Source organism: Ornithorhynchus anatinus, chromosome 3 (genome assembly GCF_004115215.2).
Source record: "Ornithorhynchus anatinus isolate Pmale09 chromosome 3, mOrnAna1.pri.v4, whole genome shotgun sequence".
Classification (NCBI taxonomy): domain Eukaryota; kingdom Metazoa; phylum Chordata; class Mammalia; order Monotremata; family Ornithorhynchidae; genus Ornithorhynchus; species Ornithorhynchus anatinus.
The window spans coordinates 76175005-76196787 of NC_041730.1; the positions used below are offsets into that span (position 1 = coordinate 76175005).

The following is a 21783-nucleotide window of genomic DNA, read 5'->3' on the forward strand; positions in this document are numbered from 1 at the left end:
GCAAATCAATAGCACCTGCTATGGAAGAATGCTATGTAACACAGCGATACTTTTTATTATGTTAGTCAAATAAAAGAAAAACACTTACCGGAGAAGGCGAGGATATTCTAACTTTTCCCGAGTCAGGTGGAATTAAAGACAGGGTTGGGGGAAGATATATGGGTGAGCATTTGCCAGACTGACCAAGAGTAAGAATAAAATTGTTCTCCTGGAAGTGGGTTAAGGATTTCTTTCTTCTTTATTGATCTAATCTACATATCTGACAAAAAGAGCCACAAAACAACAACCTATTAATGCCACAGTGGAAGCAGAAACCACAACGATAATTACGCTCCCGGCCATGTTGACCAAGAAGCCGAGGCCCACTCCCACAATGATCTGGGCCAGCTGCACCATGCAGGTGAGAGCGGCACAGTCGATTCCCTTCCCTCGACTGCCTCCGGCCGCCCCTTTTGCTGCCTGCTGCTTCTGCAATGAAAGCACAAGAGAAAAAATTCAATAGGGTAGGATGCCACTAACCCAGTGCACAGCAGACAGCAAATGACAGCTGCCATTCTCAACCTAGGAGGGACCCATCAAAATGACAATGCTGCACAGGGATATGGGTCTTGCTGGACGGATATGAAAAACATATTAAGCAGAGCACACTTTCTCCCCAGCCCTACCCTCGCCCCGGCCACTCCGCCACCCTTCCCAGGAGTTTCTGCACATTTTCCCAGCAGCAGCAGGGGAAAGGGTGAATGTTGGCGTGGCAAAGAAAATAACTTAAATGGCATAATAAGACTGCCCCTATTATAGCATCATGGTGTAGTGGATGGAGCGCGGGCCTGGGAGTCAGAAGGTCATGGATTCTAATCTCGGCTTCACCACGGGTCTGATATGTGACCTTGGTCAAGTCACTTAGCTTCTTTGTGTCTCAGTTTCCTCAAATTGAAAACGGGAATTCAATATGGTTCTACCACCTAATTAGATTACAAGATGCATGTGGGACAGGGACTGTGTCTGACGTGATTAACTAGTATCTACTCCCAAGCTTGGAACAATGTTTGACACACAGTAAACACTGAATAAACAACATAAAAAAGGACAGTGAATAGAGTAGTTCCTTTCATTCTGTTTTATTTAAATTTTGTTTGGTTCTGTTTTTTTGTGGCATTTGTTAAGCACTTACTATATGCCAGGTACTGTTTTAAGTGGGGTAGATGCAAGGTAGATGCAGGTTGGACCCAGACTATGCCCTAAATGGGGGTCACGGTTTTAATCCCCATTTTACAGATGAGGTAATGGAGGCCCAGAAAAGTTAAGGGACTTGCTCAAGGCCATACAGCAGACAAGCGGTGGAACCAGGATTAGAACCCAGGTCCTTCTGACTCCCAAGTCCATGCTCTATCCATTATGCTGCAATGCTTCTCTATTTTCTAGTGATCTCCATGTTTTCTCTATTTTACTTCGGCTTTTTCCAGGAAACGTGGGAGAGAGGGTTTCTAGGGACAGCATAGTTCCCCTGACCCAGATCTCCTGGCTAAAAGGAAGTAGAATGTGGAGGTTTGCATGAGCTAAAGCATGCATGAACTCCACATATCTTTAATTCCCTTTCGTTTGTCCCACTCTTTCACTACCTACTAAGTCCTTTTTAGCGGTCTTTACTGTGTACTGTCAATACTGTTTACGTCGGAAGTGAAAGTCTCACTCAAGAAAAGTCAAAACCTGGATCGAGCCAACAGAAGGACAGAAAATAGTGTAAGCCATTTCTCCTCTTAATATCTGTCCACAGGCTCAACCATGAAAAAGGGGTTAGTGGAGTCCTGGTCTCCTTAATCCTGGTTTCCTGGCTGGTGTGGTGCAGAGTGTGGATTTTTAACTTTCTTCACCTATTCAGTCAATTAATCAGTGGTATTTATTAAGCATCTACGGGGTGCAGAGTACTATATTAAGTGCTTGGAAAAGTGCAATACAGTTAGTAAACACATTCCCTGCCCTTCTTGTCTCATGCTGTCAAGTCATCTCCGACCCACAGCTACACCATGGACACGTCTCTCTCAGAACGCCGCGCTCTCCACCTGCAATCGTTCTGGTCACGAATCCATAGAGTTTTCTTGGTAAAAATACAGAAGTGGTTTACCATTGCCGCTTTCCACGCAGTGACCTCGAGTCTCTGCTCTCGACTCTTTCCCACACCGCTGCTGCCCAGCACAGGTGAGTTTTGAATTGTAGCAGATTGCCTTCCACTCACTAGCCAAGCTGGGAATGGAAGGATGTCTCTGCTTGATTCTCCCTCCCGTAGTCAAGACTGGTAGGGTACTGGAAACGCTCCAGTTTCAACTCTGAGAGGGGTTTCCTGCCCTTAAGGACCTTATCGTGGCTCAGTGGAAAGAACACGGGTTTGGGAGTCACAGGTCATGAGTTCGAATCCCGGCTCTGCCATTCTCTCCTAGACCCCCTCCAATCTGGCTTCCGTCCCCACCACTCTACCGAGACTGCTCTCTCTAAGGTCACCCATGACCTCCTTCTTGCCAAATCCAATGGCTCCTACTCCATTCTAATCCTCCTTGACCTCTCTGCTGCCTTTGACACTGTCGACCATCCCCTCCTCCTCCATACCTTATCTCACCTTGGCTTCACGGACTCCGTCCTCTCCTGGTTCTCCTCTTACCTCTCTGGCCGGTCATTCTCGGTCTCCTTCGCTGGAGCCTCCTCCCCCTCCCATCCTTTAACTGTTGGAGTTCCTCAAGGGTCAGTTCTTGGCCCTCTTCTGTTCTCCATTTACACTCACTCCCTCAGTGAACTCATTCGCTCTCACGGCTTTGACTACCATCTCTACGCAGATGACACGCAGATCTACATCTCCGCCCCTGTCCTCTCCCCCTCCCTTCAGGCTCGCATCTCCTCCTGCCTCCAGGACGTCTCCACCTGGATGTCGGCCCGCCACCTAAAACTCAACATGAGCAAGACTGAGCTCCTCATCTTCCCTCCCAAACCCGGTCCTCTCCCAGACTTCTCTATCACCGTCGATGGCACGACCATCCTTCCCGTCTCTCAGGCCCGCAATCTCAGTGTCATCCTTGACTCGTCTCTCTCGTTCACCCCACACATCCTATCCGTTACCAAGACCTGCCGGTTTCACCTCTACCATATCGCCAAGATCCGCCCTTTCCTCTCCACCCAAACAGCTACCTTACTGTTACAGGCTCTCGTTATATCCCGGCTAGACTACTGTGTCAGCCTTCTCTCTGACCTCCCTTCCTCCTCTCTCGCCCCACTCCAGTCTATTCTTCACTCCACTGCCCGGCTCATCTTCCTGCAGAAACGATCTGGGCATGTCACTCCCCTTCTTAAACAACTCCAGTGGTTGCCTATCGACCTCCGCTCCAAACAAAAACTCCTCACTCTAGGCTTCAAGGCTCTCCATCACCTTGCCCCTTCCTACCTCTCCTCCCTTCTCTCTTTCTACCGCCCACCCCGCACGCTCCGCTCCTCCGCCGCCCACCTCCTCGCCGTCCCTCGGTCTCGCCTATCCCGCCGTCGACCCCTGGGTCACGTCCTCCCGCGGTCCTGGAACGCCCTCCCTCCTCGCCTCCGCCAAACTGATTCTCTTTCCCTCTTCAAAACCCTACTTAAAACTCACCTCCTCCAAGAGGCGTTCCCAGACTGAGCTCCTCTTCTCCCTCTACTCCCTCTGCCATCCCCCCTTTACCTCTCCGCAGCTAAACCCTCTTTTTCCCCTTTTCCCTCTGCTCCTCCACCTCTCCCTTCCCATCCCCACAGCACTGTACTCGTCCGCTCAACTGTATATATTTTCGTTACCCTATTTATTTTGTTAATGAATTGTACATCGCCTTGATTCTACTTAGTTGCCATTGTTTTTACGAGACGTTCTTCCCCTCGACTCTATTTATTGCCATCGTTCTTGTCTGTCCGTCTCCCCCGATTAGACTGTAAGCCCGTCAAACGGCAGGGACTGTCTCTATCTATTGCCGACTTGTTCATCCCAAGCGCTTAGTACAGTGCTCTGCACATAGTAAGCGCTCAATAAATACTATTGAATGAATGAATGAATGAATGAACTTGTCAGCTGTGTGACTGTGGGCAAGTCACTTAACTTCTCTGTGCCTCAGTTACCTCATCTGTAAAATGGGGTTTAATTGTGAGCCTCAGTGGGACAACCTGATTACCCTGTATCTACCCCAGCGCTTAGAACAGTGCTCGGCACATAGTAAGCGCTTAACAAATACCAACATTATTATTATTATTATTATTATAAAACAGTGGGACTAAGGTGGGCACAGTGGCATCTGCTGCTAAGATCTCTGTTCTGTGACCCTAGACTGCAACTGTTCTCCCTACAACCTCAATCAATCAAGGGTGTTTACTGAGTGCTTCCTGGATGCGGAGCAAATAATACAACAGAGTAGGTACTCACGACCTCTGCTCTCAAGAAACTTATAATCTAGAGGGGTGAGATTTTACTTTTATTTATTTTTAAACACTAAAATAAATTTCAGGTAGGAGAAGCAGCTGAATTATAAAGCTTCACACGTAAGTGCTGCGGGGGTGGGGAGTGGGATAAATAACTAAGCGAATAGGCCATACGGACTCAGATTCACTTATGCCCCTGTTTTGGTGTTGTTACTGATCAATTTACCTACTCTTGTGTATTATTTATAGCTATCATTCTTTAAACCTTTGCATATTCATCTAGTTATGACTTACTGATTTTATCCATTGGACTGAAAGCTCCTTAAAGGTAGAAGTCACAGCTGATCTTTTTCTATATGTCCAAGTGTCCAGGACAGGGTTTGGGAATCTAGTATTCATTCAATAGTATTTATTGAGCGCTTACTATGTGCAGAGCACTGTACTAAGCGCTTGGAATGAACAGTAGTGACTCAATGAAGGAAGCAGATCAGACTGATGATATTTCTTCAAGAGCCCAGCAGGGGGGCATAGAATACCATCCTAGCAATTACAACGTGTCCCAGCAGTGAACTCCAAGGACGTTGCCCCTAACTAAAAGAACCTCACTTCTTCCTGCGTTGATGGGATTTAGTCCCCCAAATAGTCATTCTTTCTCCTGCCCTATTCTGAACCAGGCTGTGCTCATCTTTGGTGAAAGAGGTCTGGAACACGGAAATGTTGGAATGCCAGTGACCAGGACCGGGAAAGGGAGGAAGAGAGTGGAAAATTGGGAGTGGAAAATTTTTTGTTATCCTAATGTGGCTAGAGATGGTCTCAGTCTTCTGCGGGGCTATAATGATCACCACTCTGTATTTGGAGATCAAAGATGAGAATATGAAGGTTTAGCCAGAAGCAACGTGGCCTAGAGGGTAGAGCACGGGCCAGGGAGTCAGAAGGACCTAGGTTCTAATCCTGGCTCTGCCACATGTCTGCTGTATAACCTTGGACAAGTTATTTCTTCTCTGTGCCTCAGTTACCTCATCTGTAAAATGGGGATGGACCATGAGCCCCATGTGAGACATCAACTGTGTCCAACCTAATTAGCTTGCATCTACCCTAGCACTTAGTACAATAACTGGCACAGAGTAAGTGCTTAAAAATACCATTAAAAAACAAATAACCCTTTCCCCCCCAAAAAGCCCCTCTTTATCCTGCCTTTCTTCAAACTGTGCAAAATAAAACTAACTTTGTTCATGTCAAAAGGAGTCAGATCAGCTCAGAGAGAAAATGGGTCTAATGATTGAAAGAGAATGTTGAATTCTTTCATCGGCTCTTTATCGATATATATATATATATATTATTGTTCCTAACTTATTTTCGGTCTTCTATGTGTCTGTTCTCCACCCTTATTATTGTTCCTAACTTATTTTCGGTCTTCTATGTGTCTGTTCTCCACCCTTCCACCCCGTTTTTGTGAGCCCCTTTCAGGTAGTCAGGTAGGGACTGTGTCTTAGTGATTATCTTGCATTCTTTCTAGGGCTTTGCACTAGTAGAGGTTTTGCCTAAAATAAGATCTCAGTTCAATTTAACAAACAGTTCCTTAAGAACAACAGCCCTTAGAAAAGGAATGAAAACTTCCTGCTTGATCCTACCTTTCTGGAAACTGTTTTAATCTATTTTAACAGATTTCTGTCCAGTTAAAACTTAAATTTGGACTGCAAGCAAGTGTGGGCTCACAGAACAAGTTTGAAACTTCATAACCATCTGTCCTGATCGAGGCAGTTCGTTAAGAGACAATAAAATAAGATCCAGTTGTCTGGCTCTCAATACTTGGGGCACATTCAGCCAAATCAATTAATTAATCAATCAATCAAATTTATTGACTGCTTACTGTGTGCAGAACAATGTAGTAAGTGCTTGAGAGAGTACAATACAATGTAGTTGGTAAACATGACCTCACACACTTCAAATTTATCCTTTCCTGCCTTAACTCTGCCCTCTCCTCTGCCAGGCAAAGCTTCTTCTCCTCCCTCATCGACACCCATGCCCGTCACCCCCGCCGATTGTTCCGGACCTTTAACTCTCTCCTTAGGCCCCCTGTTCCTCCCCCTCCCCCATCTCTCACCCCTAATGATCTGGCCACCTATTTCCTCACGAAAATCAACACGATCAGGTCTGAGCTCCCCAAAGTCACCCCTCCGCCTCTCCCCTCCCCCCCAACAACCCCCTCCCCTACTTTCCCATCCTTCCCTGCAGTATCCTCAGAGGAGATCTCCTCCCTCCTCGCAAGTGCCACCCCCTCCACCTGCGCCTCGGACCCCATTCCCTCTCACCTTCTTAAAACCATCGCCCCTGCCCTCCTCCCTTCCTTAACTTCTATTTTTAACCACTCAATCTCCAAGGGCTCCTTCCCCTCTGCCTTCAAACACGCCCACGTCTCCCCCATCCTAAAAAAACCCGCTCTTGACCCCACTTCCCCCTCCAGTTATCGTCCTATCTCCCTACTACCCTTCCTTTCCAAAATCTTAGAACGAGTTGTCTACAATCGATGCCTAGAATTCCTTAACTCCCATTCTCTCCTAGACCCCCTCCAATCTGGCTTCCGTCCCCTCCACTCTACCGAGACTGCTCTCTCTAAGGTCACCCATGACCTCCTTCTTGCCAAATCCAATGGCTCCTACTCCATTCTGATCCTCCTTGACCTCTCTGCTGCCTTTGACACTGTCGACCATCCCCTCCTCCTCCGTACCTTATCTCACCTTGGCTTCACGGACTCTGTCCTCTCCTGGTTCTCCTCTTACCTCTCTGGCCGATCATTCTCGGTCTCCTACGCTGGAGCCTCCTCCCCCTCCCATCCTTTAACTGTTGGAGTTCCTCAAGGGTCAGTTCTTGGCCCTCTTCTGTTCTCCATTTACACTCACTCCCTCGGTGAACTCATTCGCTCTCACGGCTTTGACTACCATCTCTACGCAGATGACACGCAGATCTACATCTCCGCCCCTGTCCTCTCCCCCTCCCTTCAGGCTCGCATCTCCTTCTGCCTCCGGGACGTCTCCACCTGGATGTCTGCCCGCCACCTAAAACTCAACATGAGCAAGACTGAGCTCCTCATCTTCCCTCCCAAGCCCGGTCCGCTCCCAGACTTCTCCATCACCGTGGATGGCACGACCATCCTTCCCGTCCCGCAGGCCCGCAATCTCGGTGTCATCCTTGACTCGTCCCTCTCGTTCACCCCACACATCCTATCCGTTACCAAGACCTGCCGGTTTCACCTCTACAATATCGCCAAGATCCGCCCTTTCCTCTCCACCCAAACGGCTACCTTACTATTACGGGCTCTCGTCATATCCCGGCTAGACTACTGTGTCAGCCTTCTCTCTGACCTCCCTTCCTCCTCTCTCACCCCGCTCCGGTCTATTCTTCACTCCGCTGCCCGGCTCATCTTCCTGCAGAAACGATCTGGGCATGTCACTCCCCTTCTTAAACAACTCCAGTGGTTGCCTATCGACCTCCGCTCCAAACAAAAACTCCTCACTCTAGGCTTCAAGGCTCTCCATCACCTTGCCCCTTCCTACCTCTCCTCCCTTCTCTCTTTCTACCGCCCACCCCGCACACTCCGCTCCTCCGCCGCCCATCTCCTCGCCGTCCCTCGGTCTCGCCTATCCCGCCGTCGACCCCTGGGTCACGTCCTCCCGCGGTCCTGGAACGCCCTCCCTCCTCACCTCCGCCAAACTGATTCTCTTTCCCTCTTCAAAACCTTACTTAAAACTCACCTCCTCCAAGAGGCCTTCCCAGACTGAGCTCCTCTTCCCCCTCTACTCCCTCTGCCATCCCCCCTTTACCTCTCCGCAGCTAAAGCCTCATTTTCCCCTTTTCCCTCTGCTCCTCCACCTCTCCCTTCCCATCCCCACAGCACTGTACCCATCCGCTCAACTGTATATATTTTCGTTACCCTATTTATTTTGTTAATGAATTGTACATCGCCTTGATTCTATTTAGTTGCCATTGTTTTTACGAGATGTTCTTCCCCTTGACGCTGTTTACTGCCATTGTTCTTGTCTGTCCGTCTCCCCCGATTAGACTGTAAGCCCGTCAAACGGCAGGGACTGTCTCTATCTGTTGCCGACTTGTTCATCCCAAGCGCTTAGTACAGTGCTCTGCACATAGTATGCGCTCAATAAATACTATTGAATGAACATGATCCCTGCTGTCAAGGAACTGACATCTAGTGGAGGAGTTATGCAATCCCCTTGATAAACTGGTGTGCCCTTGTGGTTGTCAAGGAGAGAAATGGCCCCTTCCACTCCACTTCCAGACTCCTTCCTGCAAGTTAGGGCTTTTGTAATGTCCTCCTTGTCCCGTTGACCTGGATGTTGCCATGGGGAATGCAGGGCTGGCCACTGCCCCTTCAGAAGGCTTCCAGGAGGTCTTCCCTCTGTAGTTCCCTCAGTGCAGCCAGGATGATTCAACAGGCCCACACCAAGCCCACGTTCAACAAGCTCACACCCAGACACACCAACCAACTTCACTGAGGAAAAGGCAAGGCCACAAAAAAAACTCAGCCAGACCCCAGGCTCTCTGGCTCTCTTTATAGACTTCCTATCCCACAGTGTCCTCTGGAGAAAGAATCCACCAGACAAGCACCACAGAGCTCCTCTGGGGGCCATGATCAAGCGTTTGCCTCTGGGGCTTTTGCTCTCAAAGTGGGGTCCAGGCCCCACTGCTCTTACCACCATCTTGAGGGAGGCTAGTTTCTTTAATATTTTGGCCATATCCATCTTTCTTCCTCACAGAACATGGTGCCAGTCTGGGCTAGGATGGGATTGCAGCAACGGCAGAGGATGAGGAGGAGAAAAAGGAGAAGGAGAAGAAGAACAAGGAGGAGGAGGGGAAGGACGAGAAGGTGGGGGGTGGGACAGAGGACGAGGAGGAGGAGCAGCAGTAGCAAGTATGGCAGGTTGGGACATGGGTGAAGTCAGAGTGAGACAGATTACACTGGGCCTAGATGGAGAGACTGAAAGAAACCAGAAAGTAGGGAATCAGGCAAGGAGGAAAGGAAGAGGAAATGAGGCATGACAGTGGGGGGGTGGGGGGAAGTGAGGAAGGAGGGAAGAAGAGAGGGGGGAAGGGATACCTACAACAAGCATCAGAGTCTGAATGACTGGAAAGGTTAGACTAGGGAGTGGGCGGGGGGAAAAAAAGGGAGGGTCATAATAAGGAGGGGCAGACAGGGCATCTGGAGTGTGAGGCCTGCTGTGGGAGAGTGAGACATGGGAAATGGGGAAAGGAGTGTGAGGAGTGAGGTACAGGACAGTGAGGGCCAGTTCTGAAAGGCCAGGAGGAACCAGGACCCGAAAGTGAAGTAGAGTTGAGCAAGAGATAGAGAGAGAGAGCACACGGGGAGGGGGAGAAGGGGGGTAGGGGGTAGGCACTTTGTTATAGGTATCTTTACAACATTACTAAACTATACCCTTTCCTATGCTGATTAGCCTATCTCATTTTGACTACTGCATCAGCCTCCTTGCTGACCTTCCAGCCTCCTGTCTCTCCTCACTCCAGGCCACACTTCACTCTACTGCCTGGATCATTTTTCTACAAAAACATTCAATCCGTGTTTCCCCACTGCTCAAGAACCTCCAGTTCCCATCTACCTCCAAATCCAACAGAAACTCCTTACTACCTCCAAATCCAACAGAAACTCCTTACTACCGACTTTAAAGCACTCCATCATCTTGCTCCCTCCTATATTAATTTGCTGATTTCCTTCTACAACCCAGCACGTTCACTTCACTCCTCTAACACCAACCCCGATCTCATCACCAACCTTTGGCCCAAAACCTGCCTCTGGACTGGAACGCCCTCCCTCTTCATACTTGACAGACAGCCACTCTCCTCCTTTCAAAGCCTTATTAAAATCACATCTCCTCCAAGAGTCTTTCCCAGACGAGACCCTCATTTCTTCTACTCCATCTCGCTTCTATGTCACCCTTGCACTTGGATCTGTACCCTTCATTTACCCCAGCCTCAGCTCCGCAGCACCTATGTCCATATCTGTAATTTATTTTAATGTCTGGCTCCCCTTCCTGTTTGTTGTGGTCAGGGAATGGGTCTACCAACTCTGTTATATTCTGCTCTCCAAAGTGCTTAGTACAGTGCTCTGCACAGCAAGTGCTCAATAAATAAAATTGATTGATCTACATGTGGGTTTAGCCTATCTGTCTGTGAGCCTGAAGTTAAGCAGGTGGCTCTGAAAGCCTCTCTTTCTCTCTGTTGCCCAGCTTCTCCCTTCACTGCCTCTGTCCGCACTCACCCTGGCTCTCTCCCTGCCCCTAGGGGAAAGTCTCCAGAAGTGAAGGGACTCCTCCTCATCAGCCCTGGAGCAAGACAATCCTCAGAGTCTTCTGCCCCTCCTGAGATGGCCCACAAATCTAATCACTAGGAAAATCCTGCCCTGGAGTTCAGAAACGTGCCATCACTAGGTGCCACTTGATTCTGACACAAAACAGTACTTACCTGTCTAGCCCTTGCGATGACGACACAGATTCTCAGGTCTAGATTCTCCTCTAGACTGTAAACCTGTTGTGGGCAGGGAATGTGCCTGTTATATTGTTAGGTTGTATGCAACAAAGAGCTTAGTACAGTGCCCTGCACACAGTGAGTCCTCAATAAATGTGTTTGATTGATTGATTGATTCAGGGCACAGACTGATCGGTACTCCTGCAACCTGAGCCTAACACTGCTCAGAGAGGCCTTTCGTTGCCTCTGATTTAAACCACTACCATTGCCTTGCAGCTATGTGATCCAAACCAGTGTGGTCTAGTGGAAAGACCATGGGCCTGGGAGTCAGAGGATCCATCATTTGTCTGCTATGTGACCTTGGGCAAGCCTCTTAACTTCTCCGTGCCCCAGTTTCCCCATTTGTAAATTGGGGACCAAATCCTACACCCTCCTACTTAGACTGAGCCTCATGTCAGACAGAGGCTGTGTCCAGTCTGATGAGAATAGTACTCGACGCATAGTAAGCACTTCACAATTATTACTATTGTTATTATTATTATTTGGTTTGATTCATATCTCTCTGTGATAGCATCTTTTCCTCAGCATCTCGGCATGCAAGGAAAATTTTTAGATAAATCAAGATCCTCTAAGTTTTTATTAAACTTTAAATTTTGCTCTTCTTAAAGATTTAAGGAATACCGGGGCATAATTCCTCTCCTAGGTTTCTAACTCCTTATCTTGAGTATAAGCCCTTTTATGCTTAGTAAAAATGATAGATATGACAGTTGGAACAAGCTGAGCCTAGTTTCCTGCTACAGTGGATTAAACTTCAGTCTGTGAATTCATTTCTTCCTTTTAAACTGCGGCTCTAGCCAATGGCATGCAGGCTTTCTCATTCGATGGAGCCATAACTTTTTGATGGGAACTGGCAAAAGGTTAACAGCAAAACTTACATTCGGTTCAATTCAAAGTCCTGGTTATAAGTCATAGTTACCATACAACATATTCTGGATGTACAATGCATTCTGGAAGACCAATTCCCAGTTTCAGCACTGGTGGGCTCATAACTGTATATAATAAACTGTCCACATGGCAGCTTAGTATGGCAGAAATGGCATGGGCCTGGGAATCAAAGGACCTAGAACCTAGTCCTAGCTCTGGGAAAGTCCCTGGGAAAGTTGCAAAAACCTCTCTGGGCCACAGTTTTCTCATCTGCAAAATGGGGCTAATAACACCTGCCTTTCTTTACCTCACAGGGATGTTGGAGAGACAAAGTGAGATAAATAATTTAAAAGCACTCTGTGAAACTCAAAGTAACAACAATAATAATAATAATTGTGATATTTGTTAAGCACTTACTACATGTCCAGCACTGTACTAAGCACCAGGGTGGAATCAAAATAATCAGGTCCTACATGGGGCTCACAACTAAGTAGGAGGGAGAAGAGGCATTAAATCTCCATTTTGCAGATGAGGGGACTGAGGCATAGAAAAGTTAAGTGGTTTGCCCAAGGTCACACAGTAGGCAAGCATCAGAGTTGAAATTAGAACCCAGGTCCTCTGACTCCTAGGCCTGTGCTCTTTCCACTAGGCAACACTGTTTCCCAATGGATTTATTGTGTGAAACTCTCTATTGCCTTTTCCCATGTAATTCATGAAATCCAAAAGTTCTGAAGTCATTTGCCAAAGTAGCTTGCTATTCTTCTCGAAAAAGTAGGTCCCATTCTCCAGTTTGACAAAATGATTTCTTCAGTAACACTTAAGCACAAACTTTTTCTGGAAAAGAACTCACCTCTTCCTCCCGATGGTACTCGGCAATGAGGTTAAAAGGCACAGTGTAGAGAGTGCTGGACATCACACCAAACAGTGAGCAGAGAACCAGGGTGGAGTAGATGTTGGGGAACAATCCAATGAAGCCAGTTCCCAGTCCAAAAAGCAGGTATCCTATGAAATATAGCCCCTTCAATCCTACATAGGACAACATTGCTTTCTGAACATCTAGGGAAGGAAGAAAGAGGGGAAAATGACAGATTTCCAGACCTCAAATTGCTTAATAATTTCAGGTAATCTCACTTCTGAAGGGTCACTATTTTGAGAGTTTCTTTGACATCAAGGATGGAACAAAAGCATCTTCATGGCTATTCTTGTAAAAAAACCCTAGTTTTGGGAACCAGCTTTAAATATTTTCCATAAAAGAGTTGGAAAATGGGCTTACTTCACTGATTCCATCTTTCCATTACAGGTAGAGTTAGTCTGGGAGAAGCTGAAAAATAGCAGTGTACAACAAAGACACCCCCTTCCCCCATGAAAAAAAAACCTATCCTAAGTCACCTTTCTTCCTGAAATATCTCCTAGTCGGTTACCCAAACAGAAACCAAATATGTTATGAATAATATCATCCCAATACCAATTACTCATCTGCCACCCAAGAGGCGAAAAGCATGAAGGATAAAAGAGTGCCCAGCAACATACAGCGGCTTGTGACAGACAGGAAAGAATAATAGATTGGATGGAAAATGCAGATGGAATTTCTGACTGTCATAACTGCAGTTTTTGATTTCTATGCAGACAGTTGATCAGTGAATGCTCTCAAGATGAAGAAAATGAAGAATATTAAGAAGATGCCCATCAGCAGTTTTGGGGCACTCCCTGGAGATTATGAAACAAATTGCTGGCAAGAATCACCCTCAGAGCATGGTTGAAGGGGATTGCTTTGCTCTGTGCCAGGCTGTCTGCTGAGGCATTCAAGTATTTCATGAGTGTTATAGCCACTACTGAGGGTAAGATTTTTGTCAATGGAGAAGTGGCATGGCCTAGTGGCAAGAGCACGGGCTTGAGAGTCAGAGGTTATGGGTTCTAATCCCAGCTCCTCCACTTGTCTGCTGTGTGACCTTGGGAAAGTCACTTCACTTCTCTGTACCTCAGTTACCTCATCTGTAAAATGGGGATTAAGACTGTGAGTCCTACGTGGGACAACCTGATTACCTTGTACCTACCCCAGCTCTTGGCACATAGTAAGTGCTTAATAAATACCACCGTTATTATTATTATATGTGTTCGGTGTTCTTATTAAGCAGTTAAAACAAGCTGTTGATTCACAAGTGTGAATAAACAATTAATTTTGTCAACCAAATGCTTTGGCTCAGGACTGATATTTGGTTTCCTGGCTCATATGAGACCCTATGTTCCAATCTCATTTTTCTTCTTGGAGGAATTACATTGGCATTAAGACTACGTTCCCCACTATGGCACATTAATCATGTATAGTATGACATATAGGCATTGTGGTGCCTTATGCCTCTTCCCAAAATGTAATATAGTGCTCTATTCACAGTAGGTGCTCAATAAACTGTATAGACTATGGCTTATCACCTTCTTGAGGATGAGCCATGGCTGTATTTCAATTTACTCTCCCAACCACCAATAAAGTGCTCTGCTTATAGTAGGTCATTGGAGGTGCCCAGTACACTGCTTTACACAGAGTCAGTGCTCAGTACAACGTTCTGCTTACAATAGGTCATCACTATAGTTCCGTCTAGGCTGTAAACTCCTTGAGGGCAGGGATTGTTGTACTCTCTTGCACTCTATTTGTTTCTATTGATTCTATTATTTCTATTGTATTGATCCATTGTTTCTATTGATTGTTGTACTCTATCATACTCTCCCAAGGGCTTAGTTCAGGGCTCAGCACACAGTAGGAGCTCTTCACTAAATACCACTGAATGGTTTTCTGCACACAGCAAATTCCCAGTTCAGTGTTCTATGCACAGTGGGTGCTCACTAAATACTTTTGAATGAATAAAATATGAGTTGAAAAGAAACTCTGTGCCGTTCAATCAGTCAATCAATCAATCAATCATATTTATTGAGCACTTACTGTATCCAGAGCACTGTACTAAGCACTTAGGAAGGTACGATATAAAAGCTGATAGACAGGCTCCCTGACCACAACAAACTTACAGTCTAGAGATGGGTTTACAGTCTAGAGATGAGCTTACAGCATCTACTGCCTTAAAGAACAATTTCTTTCTCCCCTATGCGACTTGACATTTTCTATAGATCATTTTAAGCGCAATAAAAAAACCACCTCTGTTCAAAGGCACCCCGGCTAACCTTGGCTAAAGGGGACACTTACAGGAATACAGTGAGGAAAACAACGAGTTGATGCACAGACCCCAGCAGCCAACCTCGATTCCTCTTTGGTAGATGAGATAGGCTGTGGAGTTGTGGGCGGCGTAGGGATCTCCGTGGTACACGATCTGAAAGAGACCAGGCAGGCTCTTAGCAACAGGGAAGACCAAGAGGCCCCCAGGTGATAAAGAGGAGCCAAAGAGTCTATCTTAGCTCCTTCGTTCTACACGATTTGCCTGGCCTGGAAAGGAGACGTCTGCCTGATGTATCTTTCTCACTCTGCATCTAGGATGCTCTGAACAGGTGGGCTTGTTGGGGCTCCTGATTCCGTTGCACCCTGAAAAGGCAGCCCTCCCTAATAGAAAGCCGTGGGACTGGAAGTCAGCAGCTCTGGGTTCTAATCCGAGTTCTGACCTGCTGTGGTACCTGTGGGTAAATCACTTAACCTCATTTATGCCTCAGTTTCCCTATCTGTAAAATGGAGATAAGACACCAGCTCTTCATTCCACTTAGATTGAGAGTCCCATATGGGACAGGGACCTTGTTGCCTGATGGGATCATCTTGCACCTACCTCTCAGTGTTTAGCAGAGTGCTCTGACCCAGAATAAGGAATTAATAAATACCATAATAATTATTAGAGGCTTTGGAACCAAACTAAGTCTTAGGTCTGTCTGAAGCAAGCCTCCCTCCCCAGGACCAGTTTAATCCTGAGGTTTTAGCCCAGCTTTCTCTTTCTCATGAGGTTGGAGGAGAGGAGTAAGAGGAAAGGGTGGGAGAAGGGGCAGAGAAGAGTCAACGCTGGATGTCTCTGGAGACCTGGCTCTCCCTGAAACCTTTTTAAATCAATAATGCATAAAATAATAAAAATAACTATGGTATTTTTTAAGCACCGTTTGTAGTATGTGTCGAGCACTGTTCTAACCACTGGGTTAGAAATGAATTAGTCAGTTCAGACTCAATCCCTATCCCACATGGTGCTTGTAGTCAAAGTAAGAGGACAAGTTTTGAATCCCTGCTTTGTAATTGAGGAAACTGAGGCACAGAGAAGTAAAGTGATTTGTCTGAGGCATCACAGCATGATGTAGTGGATAGAGCACGAGCCTGGGAGTCAGAAAGTCATGGGTTTTAATCCCAACTCTGCCATTTGTCTGCTATGCATCTTTAGGCAAATCACTTCACTTCTCCATGCCTCAGTTACCTCATCTGTAAAATGGGGATTGAGACTGTGAACCCAACATGGGACAGGGACTGTGTCCAGCCCAATTTGCTTGTACCCACCTCAGTGCTAAGAGCAGAGAAAGCTCTTGACAAATACCATAATAATAATCATTATTATCTCAGCACACAAATGGCAGAGCTGGGATTAGCATGACAAGCAGCATGGCTCAGTGGAAAGAACCCGGGCTTGGGAGTCAGAGGTCATGGGTTCCAAACTCTGCTCTGCCACTTGTCAGCTGTGTGACTTTGGGCAAGTCTCTTAACTTCTCTGTGCCTCAATTACCTCATCTGTAAAATAGGGATTAACTGTGAGCCTCATGGGGGACAACCTGATTATCCTGTCTCTATCCCATTTGAAACCATGGCTGCAACTACCATCACTGTGTGGATGATTCTCTAATCTACATCTCCAGCTCTGGTCTTTCTCTTTCTTTGTGGTCTTGTATTTCCTCCTGCTTTGAGAACATCTCTTCTTGGATGTCCTGCCCACACCTCACACTTAACATGTTCCTAACAGAGCTCCTCATTTTCCCACCCAAACCTGGCTCTTCACCTGACGTTCCCATCGCTGTAGATAACACCACCACCCTTCCTGTCTCACAAGCCTGTAACCTTGATATTACCTTTGACTCATCTCTCTCATTCAACCTACATATTCAATCTGTCAACAAATCCTGTCAGTTCAACATCCAAAACACAGCTAAAATCCACTCTTTTCTCTCCATTCAAACTGCTACTGTGTTTATCTAAGCACTCCACGTCTCTCCCCACTTCAGTCTACACTTCGCTCTGCTGCCTGGAGAAGTTTTGGACAAAACTCTTCAGTCCATGTTTCCCCAGTCAAGAACCTCTGATGATGGTTGCCCATCCACCTCCGCATCAAGCAGAAACTCCTTACCATTGACTTTAAAGCATTCAATCACCTTGACCCACTCCTTACCTCTCTGATTTTCTAATACAACCCAGTCCGTACACTTCAGTCCTCCAGTGTCAACCTACTCAATCTCAATCTCTTCTCTCTATCCAAGAGGCCCTCTCCAATTAAACCCTCATTTTCTCTTCTTCCACTTTCTTCTGCATTACCTTTGTACTTGGTATTCACCTCACCCACAGCCCCACAGAACTTATGCTACATATCTATAATTTATTTATTCATATTAATGTCTGACTCCCCCTCTAAACTATAAGCTTCCTGGAGGAACATGCCTACCAACTCTGTTATACTGTACTCTCATAAGTGCTTAGTACAGTGCTCTGCACACAGTAAGAACTTAATAAATATGATTGACTAATTGATTGATTGGGAGAGAAACAGCATGGCCCAGCGGAAGGAGAATGGGCCTGGAAGTCAAAGGACGTGGGGGTTCTAATCTCAGCTCTGCCACTAGTCTGCAGTGTGACCTCAGACAAGTCACTTAACTTCTCTGTGCCTTGGTTTCCTCAACTGTAAAATGGGGATTAATTCCTCATCTGTAAAATGGCGATTAAGATTGCGAGCACTATGTGGGACAGGGACTGTGTCCAACTTGATTATCTTGTAGCTATTCAGTACAATACCTGGAATAAAGTAAGCACTGAACAATGAGAGATGATGTCTCCATCCTCACCAATCTTGACTAATCTGTGCTGCTTCAGTCTTAAACCCCTGCCAAAATGGAGAACCTGATTGCAAAGCAGCACTTTAGAGACAGGGCAAAGGGAAGACAAGGATCTGTCTTCCCTGCAGTGATTGGATGAAACATCAGGTGGGTTTTACAGATCCTGGGCTACACCAACAATTGGTGTGTGTGTAGACATTAGGCATATTTATGCTTAGTGGTCACTTGGAACTGGGAGCACACTTGAATTAAAATATCCTCTTTGGCTCTGATTACATTTCTTAATGAAACCAAATGTGAGAAGACATTTTGAGGCCAGTGTAGTTCCTTTCTTCCCCATCTCTTTTGCCAAACTCACCCAAACCCAGTGGTATTAGACTATGTGGAAGTGCAGGTATTTTGGGGATCGTAGGTCAGAGTATATTTGGGGGTGAGGATGGGTGTTACCTGTCCCATGAAATCGGTGAAGAAGAGCATGTTGGAGAGAAAAGCGGTCCATCCGATGAGGTGACTGACACAGAGGCAGCGGTAGTGAGACGGCATGCTGATCAACGTCTTCAGCAAGGATTTCAATGTCATTTTCCCCTGAGCCTGAAACAAAATTCCCAAACTGTGTTCATCTTAAACCTGGACACGCCAGTTGCCTGTAATACTAACAAACAATGGTGCTACCTACCAGCCTCTATTGCTCAAAAGAAGGTCAATCCTCTGGACACAGCTGGTCAGTGGGAGACTAATCTCTCTGTCTACTCACCCTAAGTAAAGGTAGGGCTGGTGACCAGGTGTTCAATCTGCTAAGAATTGTTCATTTCTGCTCTCACTTTGGGCTTCATATTCAATTCTTCACTCCTTTTGTTCTCACCAATTACACTTTCCCTTTGTTCTCAAACCCATATGCATTTTCAATGATACCTGCATTTTAAAGTATCTGGGTTTGCAAATAATTCTCTCCCTCTTGGGGTTTTAAAATTAAAAGTGAAATGGCATTTCATTTCCAGTTCCCTGATTTCCTTAACAATGACCAGGGGCATTTCAATATTTTCAAGTTCTTTTTTGAGTCTGGAGTGTTGTTCACCACTGTGCAAGGAAGATTGGGTATGATATATTTATTTTATGAACATTCATAGAACAGTCAACCAAATTAAAAAGAGGGGGTTGCAATGATTACGGGACTGATTAATGGCATTTAATAACTGGGGATGAGTTTTAAAGGGATCCAAAGTGAAAACTCATAGATTACATAGATTCAATTTAAAACAAATGGCCACAGCTTCTGAGGAGCAGAACAACTGTGTTTTAATTTTTTCTCATTTTCATTTTCTCTTTTCTCATTTTCTCATTTTAAAAATGGAAACAGAAACTATTGCAGCCTGGGTTATTAAGACTTATAAGTTCAGTCTGCAGATTGCTTTCCCTGACTCCTAGCTTTCACAAAATTCTCTTTGGAAATTCAGTTTTCAGTTCCTGGACTAAGTCCCAAAATGAGTTGCTTTGGGCTTTGAGTTGGGGGAACAAGAGACAATGGAATTGCATCTTATTGGCTTTAGGGACTGAAGGGAAGAGTGACTAAGAAATAATAATAATAATACTGTTGGTATTTGTTAAGCGCTTACTATGTGCAAAGCACTGTTCTAAGCACTGGGGTAGGTACAGGGTAATCAGGTTGCCCCACATGAGGCTCACAGTTAATCCCCATTTTGCAGATGAGGTCACTGAGGCACAGAGAAGTTAAGTGACTTGCCCACAGTCACACAGCTGACAAGTGGCAGAGCCAGGATTCGAACTCATGATCTCTGACTCCCAGGCCCGGGCTCTTTCCACTGAGCCATGCTATGATTAAGTAAACAATTTGAAAAGACAAAATTCATGTGGCTCTGAGGTATAGACATTAAGGTAATAAACTTTAAGGGTTTCACATCATTTATCCCATTTATATGTTCAAATGAAATCCTGAGGAGCAATTCTAATAGAATCATACTTAGTTTAAATTCACAAAGCAGGAATACCACAGTGTGGGCAATTCTGATCACCTTTTCTTCAGAAAGGCATGATAGAACTGGAAGAGGTTCTGCGAAGAGAAGCTGAAATGACAAACAAGATGAGCAGCTTCCATATGAGAACAGATTGAAAAGATTAAAGCTCCTCTTTGGTCTGGAAAGACAAAGGTTGAGAAAGGGCATCAATGAAGTTTCCATAATCATGAAGGGTGAGGATTGGATGAACATAGAATGGATGGTCTCCAAATTCCACAACTCCAAGATGAAGACATATAGATTGAAATATTCAAAACAAACAAAAGGAATTTTTTTCACCCGGCAATGGGTAGGCACACTGTAAGAGCTAGAATACAGGGCTGGATAGACTGTTGCCTGATCCTACTGTGATATTCTTACATGCTTAAACTCTTAATATTCATATATGTAAGTGTGAACGTGAATATACACATACATGCAGTTGTCCTTCATATTAGGTGACACCATCTCCCCTTTGAGTATGGATGTGGCTGAAAAAAATAATGCAGGATCCACAGTCTCGGCTACATGGTGCAAACACCAAAGTTGTCCCTTGTTGTGTTATGTTTAATGTTTGCAGTGCTTGGTGCTGTTTTCTCTTCTACCTCCTTGTCTCTCATTCCTTATGAAGCTTTTCCTCAAAAAGAGTCACTCCTTTCTTGCCATGTTAGTTTATCCTCAGCAATTTACTACCAGTTTTCCGCTGAGATGGTACACTCTGAGTCTTTGTTGTACTATATCTTAGAAATGATTCCTCTGCCCTCTTTGTTTTCAGTTTCCCAACTTCAACTCTCCTTATAGTGGTTGTTTAGGTTGTTGCTCATTCTGCTCACATATGCTGAGCCCAGTTGAAAAGGAAGCATAGCCTCAGTGCTAGGAAGAGGACTACATTCCAGAAATTCATCATTCATGATCCTGTTTGTCATGTTTTTCATGATATTTGTTATGCACCTACTATGTGCCAGGTACTGGTTTTAAGTCCGGGGCAGGTACAAACAAATCAGGTTGGACACGGTTCATGTCTCACATGGGGTTCACAGTCTTAATTCTCTTTTTACAGATAATATAATAGAGGCACAGAAAAGTGAAGTGACTTACTCAAGGTCACACAGCAAACAAATGGCAGGATTAAAACCTGGGTCCTTCTGTTTCCCAGGCCTGCGTTCTATCCACAAGCCCATGCTGCTTCTTCTCACTTCATGATGAGTATGGCCCAATGAATGATGCGGATGAAATAAACTGCTCAAGGAGCCGGATATGGTGCTTGTGTAGGTTCCACTTCTTACAGCTGTACTGAAGACTGGATAGCACTAGAGATCTGTAGTTTTTCAATTTAGTAATATTGTGGAATCAGAAATAGGTAAGGCATTCTGACAAGAGAACACTTTATATGTGTGCTTCTTTGTAACTTCCTACTACACTGTACTGTTTATTAGGAGAAGCACCAAAGAAAACTGTATTGAGACGTAACTATCTTTGCATCAGTGAATCAATCAGTTGCATTTATTGAGCACTTGCTTTACACAGAGCACTGTACTAAGCACTTGGGAGACGTATAATGAGTTTGCTAAGATGCCTTGAGGACAGGTATCATGTCTACTAACTCTATTGTAGTCTTCCACTTTAGTACAGTGTTCTACAGAGTGGGCAGGGACTACTTCTACCAACTCTGTTATATTGTTATATAGTACTCTCTCAAGTGCTTAGTATAACCCTTGGCACAAAGTAAGAGCTCAGTAACTATGATAGTTTGATTGACTTGAGTAGATGCTCAATACATACTATTTATTGATTGATTCATTAAAAGATTTTGGAGAAGATAGTCTTAAATCCAGGGTAGTTTGGCTGGCTGTTTGGATGGAGAGAAAAGGGCGGATCCTTTAAATATTGTGGAGGAAAAACTGACAGGATTTGTCCACAAATGGAATAT

The 21783-nt window shown here is 45.4% G+C and overlaps 1 protein-coding gene across 1 annotated transcript in view; it reads right to left on the reverse strand.

The window, feature by feature from the left end:
* Positions 1-219: 219 nt before the first annotated feature.
* Positions 220-21783, reverse strand: part of SLC45A2 (solute carrier family 45 member 2) — a 34255-nt gene continuing 12691 nt past the window's right edge. Inside the window, exons 4-7 of the mRNA XM_029061052.2 lie at positions 18289-18432; positions 15029-15152; positions 12686-12891; positions 220-468 (exon numbers count right to left, since the gene is read on the reverse strand). Coding sequence (XP_028916885.1) covers positions 247-468; positions 12686-12891; positions 15029-15152; positions 18289-18432 — 696 coding nt within the window. The 3' untranslated portion in view covers positions 220-246. The remainder of the gene's footprint in view (positions 469-12685; positions 12892-15028; positions 15153-18288; positions 18433-21783) is intronic.